General features: G+C 40.7%; 2 protein-coding genes across 2 annotated transcripts in view; both read right to left on the bottom strand.

Moving 5' to 3' along the window:
* Positions 1 to 330, bottom strand: part of LOC103518504 (uncharacterized protein K02A2.6-like) — a 17,225-nt gene extending 16,895 nt beyond the window's left edge. The window contains exon 1 of the mRNA XM_008483572.3: positions 224 to 330. The gene's annotated coding sequence lies outside the window, so the exon portion shown is untranslated. The remainder of the gene's footprint in view (positions 1 to 223) is intronic.
* The window catches only part of LOC103518503 (uncharacterized protein K02A2.6-like), a 9,232-nt gene continuing 2,120 nt past the window's right edge, over positions 263 to 7,374 (bottom strand). Inside the window, exon 2 of the mRNA XM_008483571.2 lies at positions 263 to 4,420. Within this exon, the coding sequence (XP_008481793.2) occupies positions 372 to 4,385 (4,014 nt within the window). The 5' untranslated portion in view covers positions 4,386 to 4,420 and the 3' untranslated portion in view covers positions 263 to 371. The remainder of the gene's footprint in view (positions 4,421 to 7,374) is intronic.

The following is a 7,374-nucleotide window of genomic DNA, read 5'->3' as shown; positions in this document are numbered from 1 at the left end:
TAGAAGCTTAACCCATCCTTTAGAGCTGTCTAGCCCCTACACCTAAGCCTCGGATTGGGCTTTTTGTGTATGGAGTTAAGCTGTAGAAGGGCGAGGTAAACCTAGACTCCTAGACCTCTGACAAATGTAGTGTGCCTGAAGGCATGTGTTCTAATCCACTCAACCCCATTGTTATCATGGGTGATAGATATATGATAGATCTATGGGGTATAGGGTGTTAAATGTTTCGTGGGTTTAAGATCGCAAGAGAAAAACTTCTGTGCTGTGTGGTCCAGTGCAAAAATTAAACTGACTTTATTAGTTCCCAAAACTCATTGACCACAAAAATCCGGAACCCAGCTGGCGAGTTAGCCACTATTAAACATCCCCCCTCAAAAGCTTGGAGAATACCGGTCCGGAGCACGTAATGGTCTGCCATAACGACTTGTGCGAGGAAGATTCGGCTCCTGACTTGTGGAACTTGAATAACCAGTTTTGGACATTTCAGAGGTGTCATTTTCCAAAGTTTCTTCTTCAATGTCAGATGTTTCATCAATTTTCGAACCTTCATATTCCAACACCTCTTCATGACGATCCTGTCCACTTTGTGTAGGAGATGATCGCCAAAACAGTGAATTTCTAAAAACACGAGAACGAATTGGATTTGAACAGTTTCCATCGCTTTTCTGGACATTCGGCAAGGGCTTCAAGGAGTATCTGTTTCTTCTCAATACTCGAGGACCAACTCTTATCCAATAAGAGCGTACCCCTGCTGTTCCTTCAACAATTCCATTTCGTTTGAGATCCGTGATCCAAACCTTGTCACCAATGTTGAGTTTTGGAAGCTCTCGAACACCATGTCGTCGATCATAGTTCTCTTTGTACTTGGACTTTCTCTGTTGATCTCTGATTCGAAATGAAGCATCATCATGACTATTGTGTTTCAAGTTCATTCCATGTGTAGGGAGAACATCTCTTAGTCTTCTCCCGAACATCAATTCAGCCGGGCTTTTGTGTAAGCCTGGAATTGGAGTATTCCTGTAGCATAGCATAGCTAGACTGGAGTCTTCCGTTTCATTTTTGTTCATTAATGTTTTTGCGATTTTGACACAAGCCTCTGCTGCACCATTACCTTGATGATGATAAGGGCTTGAAACATTAACGTGAATAGAATATTGGTCAGAGAATTTTCTAAACTCTGGAGTTAGGAACTGAGCGGCAGAGTCAGCGCGTAATACTTCTGGAATTCCATAACGTGAAAAACAAGCTTTCAGCTTGTTGATAATTTCATTTGAAGTACAATTGTTCAGAGGAGCTAATTCGAAATACCGGGAATACAAATCAGAAGCCACCAAGTACCATCGATTATTCTGTTTAAACAAATCACAGGAAACAATTTGCCAAGGTCGGTCAGGAAGTTCTGTTGGCAACAAAGGTTCATGTGGATTGTTAGCAAATCGAACACAAACAGGACAGTTTTTAATAAAGTCTTCTATATCTCGCAACATATTTGGCCACCACACTGCATTTTGAGCTCGCAATTTGGCTTTGTTCATACCTAAATGTCCTTTGTGGCATTTATGTAACATGTCATTTTTCAGTGCTTGAGGAACTATAATTCTGGAACCTCTCATAAGTAGCCCATCACAAAATGAAATTTCATGTCGAACATGAAAATAAGGTAACAAGGGATCATTTGCATCGATTGAATTCCATTCCGAAGAAATCTTCTCACGCAGTCGTTCAAGGAGGATATCATTTTCTTGTGCTCTCTGTAGATTTTTCAAATTCTCATCAGTTGTAGGTATGGTCTGAATAAGTAACTTTACATACACTCTTGTATCTTCAGTGAGCTCATGGTTAGTATCAGATTTGATAGGATTTCTAGATAAGAAATCAGCACAGAGTAAATGTTTACCAGGTACGTAAACTAATTTATAATTATATCTCATGAGACGAAGTCGAAACCTTTGAATTCTTGGTGTCAATTCCGAGATTTGTGTTGTCTGAAGGAGTTGTAGTAAGGGTTTATGATCAGTTTCGATAGTGATATCCTTTCCAAGGATAAATTCTTCTAGTCTGGTACAGGCCCATGTAATGGCTAAAGCTTCACGTTCAATATTAGCATAATGCTGTTCAGCACCTGCCAATGTCCGCGAACAGAAATAGACTGGACGAACTTCTCCATTCGATTGTATTTGGGAGAGGACAGCTCCCAGTCCTTTCGTAGAGGCATCACATGTCAAAATTGTTTCTTTGTTCGGATCATACAAGGCTAATGTGTTATCTTTCTTCAAGACACATTGTAAGTTTTCCAATGATTTCTGTTGATCTGGTCCCCAAAACCATTCAGAATCTCCTTTAAGAAGATCATACATCGGTTTGAGCAAATCATGACTGCAAGGAATGTATTTCAGGATGAATCCGATAACTCCTAAATAGCTGCGGAGTTCTTTTTGATTTCTAGGAACATCAAGTTTTAGGATAGCTTCAATGCGTTCTTTTGTTGGTTTGATACCGTGAGGTGATATCGTATGGCCCAAATAGTCCACTGAAGTTTGATAAAACACAGATTTCTCGCCATTGAGGGTGACACCGTGTTGTCGTAGTCGTTCCATAACTTGTTGTAAACAAATATTGTGATCGGATATGTTTGTTCCCCACACAAGGATATCATCCATATGAACAATGACATTTCTGAGCCCCACTAAAATGGAACTAAGTTTCTTCTGAAAGAATTCCGGGGCTGATTTAATGCCAAAAGGGAGACGACAGTATCTGTACCTTCCAAAGGGTGTGATGAAAGTCGTTAAGTCCTTCGAATCTTCAGAAAGTTTGATTTGCCAGAATCCTGAAACACAGTCTAATTTGGAAAATATTTGTGCACCACTAATAAGTCCCAGTTCTTGATCAATTCTCGGTAATGGATGAGTCTGACGTTTGATATTGTCATTTAATCTTGTTAGATCTACACAAATACGCACCGTATTGTTCTTCTTCGGGACCACCACCATGGGAGAACACCAATCAGTCGCATAATCAACTGGTTCAATAACACCTTCCGCTACCATGCGGTTGAGTTCAGATTCAATTTGAGGTCGTAAAGGAATTGAAATTGTTCGTGGAGTAGTGATTGCATATGGTTTTGCATCGTCATTGAGCTCAATCTTGTATTCACCATCAATGGAGCCCAATTTGTCAAAACTGTCAGCATAGAGTTTTTTCCATGGAATTTGTTTTGAAAAGCCAATTTCATGTATTCTCTGGAACAATCCCAATGTACGAATAGCTGGTTTGCCAAGCAAGGCTCGAGATAGCCCAGAAATGAAATATACCGTTTGAGTATGAATTTGATTATCATATTCCAGAGTAACTTCTTTGCAACCAACAACATTGAGTTTCGTGTGACCAGCAGCAAAGAGAGGTTGATTAGACGGTCTGAGGTTTTCGAAACCTTTCTTTAACAATGTAGAAGGCAGGACAGTTACATCTGCGCCACTATCAATCTGAAAGTTGACATCAACTCCGTTGACTTTGATTGTTATTTCCCATTCATCATAATTATCTTTTGGGATTGGGACATCGACTTGTAATACAGAGTTATCTTCCGTACGTTCAGAATTGTTGTTAACAATTTTGACCATTTTCTGTTTACATACAACTTTAAAATGGCCAGGTTTCCCGCAGTTCAAACATTTTGCATTCTTAGCTGGACAATCTGCACGTGTGTGGGAAACATTATAGCCACACCAATAACATGACTCGTGTCTGGAACGAGAAAATCGATTAGTACGGGAATGTCCGGGATTTCTATTGGTTTGTCGGTCGAACCTCACTTGATCAATGGAGGGTTCTTCCACAGCTTGATTTGGACGAAACAACGTTTCTTGTTGTCGTTTGACCGTTTCGTATTGTTTCACTTTGGTCGTCGCAGTCGCCAACGTCAAATCACCATCAAGCTGTAACATCTCACTCAATTCACGGTCGAGGACACCGATGACGATTTGGTCTCTTATCAATTCATCACGAAGTGGACCGTAATTGCATCGTTGACTCAGCTTATGAAGATCCGTTATGAAAGTTTCAACTGCTTCTCCTACTTGTTGGGTTCTTCGGTTGAAAACCGCTCGCTCATAGATCACGTTCGCTTTCGGTACGAAGTAACTTTTGAACCGGTCAACCACAGTGGCGTAGATTTTGGCATCGTCAGGTGATAGCCCAAAAGAATCGAAAATATCCTCAGCTTGAGGTCCCATCGAGTAGAGGAGAGCGCACACTTGCTCCTCCGGGCTTTTTGTGAGGAGGCCCGATAACACTCGGTAACGCTCGAAGCGAGTGAGCCATTTCGGGAAGTCGGACGAAAAATCGTACGCCTCGATTGGCGTAACATGCATATTGTTCGGCATCGGAAAAGTTAGACAGATCCCACCGCTGCCACCATGTTTCGTGGGTTTAAGATCGGCAACGAGAAAAAACTTCGTGGTGTGTGGTCCAGTGCAAAAATTAAACTGACTTGTAGTTAGTTCCAAAAACTCAGGTTGACCACTAAAATCGAGAACCACTAGCTGGCGAGTTAGCCACTATTAACAAAATGCACCAGGCTATTTCCCGAGGGATCACTCTGACAGTTAAGAGAAACGTTTCGGGGTGGTTTAGTATTCCGGGATGGTGATATCTGGGCAATCGCGTGTTGTGGCTTTTCACGCTCCTCAATAAGGCTGCGGTGAGGGTTAATGTTGAGAAAGCGGGTAGCTTATAGCCAAATGGAGAGTCAAAACGACCCTCCCGTCCTAAAGAGCTTAGCGTCATAGCAATGAAATAAACACCTTAAAAGTGGATATATCCTCATTGTTTTCCGCCCCAGATGTGCCTACGATCTAATCCGACGTTCGCCGACTAGAAAACAAACGTGTACTGTCCGGAGGTGTGACAAGATGCTAAGGTTTCCCGTCTCTACTTGGCAACAAAGGCCCGCACCACTCTGCCAGATCACGTTTGACTCTACAATATCCAGCACTGTATAAGAGTTTTGTATGCTACCTAACGCTCCATATTACGTGGTGCGTGTGTCCGGAGTTGACAAGATGCTAAGTTCCCGTATCTACTCGCCAACAAAGCCCGCACACTCTGCCCAATACGTTTGCCTCGTACAATATCCAGCACGTGTATTAAGAACTTTGTATGCTACCTAACCCTCATATTAAGTGTGTTGACTAAGATGCTAAGTCCACGTCTCTTAGCGTATTTCTTTTGCCGGCCCTACTCAAACTGGGTGAGTTTAGATGTGAGGAGCCGGGTAGCTTGTCACCGATTTGAGGGAAAAACCCATCTTGTTATACAATCACGTTAGAAACCATTCCAATTTTGTTATAAAACCTGGCGTGTAAAATAAAACATCTATCAATTTGTAAAAAAAAAAAAAGAAAAAAAAAAAAAAAAAAAAAAAAAGAAAAAAAAAAAAACCATTCCAAAATACGTTTCATCAGTCCTTAGACGAAAGTGCACTACCGTGTCTCATCTCTCCTCTCTCTCTCTCTCTCTCTCTGCTCGTCTCTCGTGCGCTCGTTTTCTCTCTTTTCTCTCCTCTCTCTCTTCTTGTCACCCACTCTATTGTAGTTTGTTCTTTCTACCGTTTTGTTTTTGACTAAGTTATTGTTTTACCACGGCGGTAATCTCGCTGCTGTTTTCCACGGAATTCCACAAAGTTGGGAAGATGTTTATGCAAGGAGATCGAAGGAACAATTCAGAGAACGGGCCCGTTTTGAGTCAAAACTCGATTTTCGAAGGGCGAGTTCTTGATGATAAATGTTCTTTCTATTTATTTATTTCCAATTTAATCCAAATTGCCATTTTATGACTTTGTGTTTCAGTTTTGATGAAATTTATTTTTATTGAAAGTATTAGCTTGGATTATTATTTCTTATTTATTAGTTCGACAGTGTTCAAGTGCCTCTCCGGTTAATGGCCTCCATGTAGTCGGAGTGTATTTTTATGTTTTACTCCCTAAATAAGTTAAATTTAAGGTTGCCAGTCTTTCCTGCTTGCAGGGTATTGTGGATAGCGGATAAACATAATTAAAAAATAAAAATTGAAAAATTAATATTCACAATTAAATGGGACCATTTTGTCTCGGGATTTTTATTTCTCTCTCTCTCTCTCAGAAATGATCCGGTGATTTACGTTTTGTATGTTAGTTTTATGAGCATCTAGAAACTCTAACCGGAGTGCGTCGGTGTTGCGGATTGCCCGAGAGTAGCAATATAAAAATTGGGATCCTGCTTATTGCCAACTCCTTTCTCTATTTACTTAGTTAATAGCTCCGCTGACTACTTTATTTGGCTAACGTAGCAAAGGTAAAAAAGTCGAAAATCGGCCTCTTTTTTTACGAGGTGCACTCAGTCCAAGGCAGTGCGTGAAAATTGCACGGGGGCTCGTATTTGCATACTCAAATATAATACCAGGCGCTTCACACAATTTATTTTCCCGCCAGACTCAGAAATGTGTCCTAGGGGAGAACCTTATCCAAGTCAGCTTTGTAGAGAATCTAGGGTCACGGGTTCGATTCCCCGCTCAGGACGAACTAGTCCTGAAAGTCGCCAGGTAGACAACTTCGTTCTCGGAACGGCTGGCTTTCTCCATCCTGTGCTTCCTTCCTCTTCGATTCCGGCGCCCAATGAGACTTTCGGTTGTTGACAGTTCTCGTGTTACAGAAGAAAAATAAAAGACCTCAGAGATTTAACTCAGAATTTATATGTGTGTATTTGAGTTGTATTTTTGTCGATGACAGATCAGAAGATCGAGTTTAGTAACATAGATTATATAACACCAGTTCCTTCAAGTTTATAATTCCACACGAAGAACTAAATATCAATTGTAAGGGAGAATTTTTTCTTAGAAAAGAACATCAAAAACATTGTGTGAGTAAGAATTCTAGGTATTGTTAGCTTCCCTCCGCCATTCTGAGGAATCGTAGAAACGAGATTTGTCAGAAGTTTAGTTGGGAGTGAAGTAATGGATTGTGGAAGGGAAAGTTGGTAAGAAAAAAGACAAACATGTAACCCTCTCGTATAATAATAATAATAATATAATAATAATAATAATAATAATAAGATAATAATAATGAGTAATAATAATAAGTAATAATAAATTGTGCGTCTTTATTTTATACTGCTCGGCATAGGATTCTTGGAATAAGTCTCCTTACTCCTTGGCTGGTGAGGGCTTACGTACTTGTATTCGGTGGTGCAAAGTTCTCAGGAAGTTATATTGAGGATAAGAGTGTGCATACGTCGCTGGGATTTAACCGGGATACCTTCTCTTTTTGAAATGTTCTTTCGCTCGTCGGTGGGATTGAACCCACGCCGCTCCGTGTTACCAGTCGAGCGCCTGTCTACT

Source organism: Diaphorina citri, unplaced genomic scaffold (genome assembly GCF_000475195.1).
Source record: "Diaphorina citri unplaced genomic scaffold, Diaci psyllid genome assembly version 1.1 scaffold2218, whole genome shotgun sequence".
NCBI lineage: Eukaryota > Metazoa > Arthropoda > Insecta > Hemiptera > Psyllidae > Diaphorina > Diaphorina citri.
Note: the sequence above shows the minus strand (reverse complement) of the source record. Positions and strands in the feature narration are given on the sequence as shown.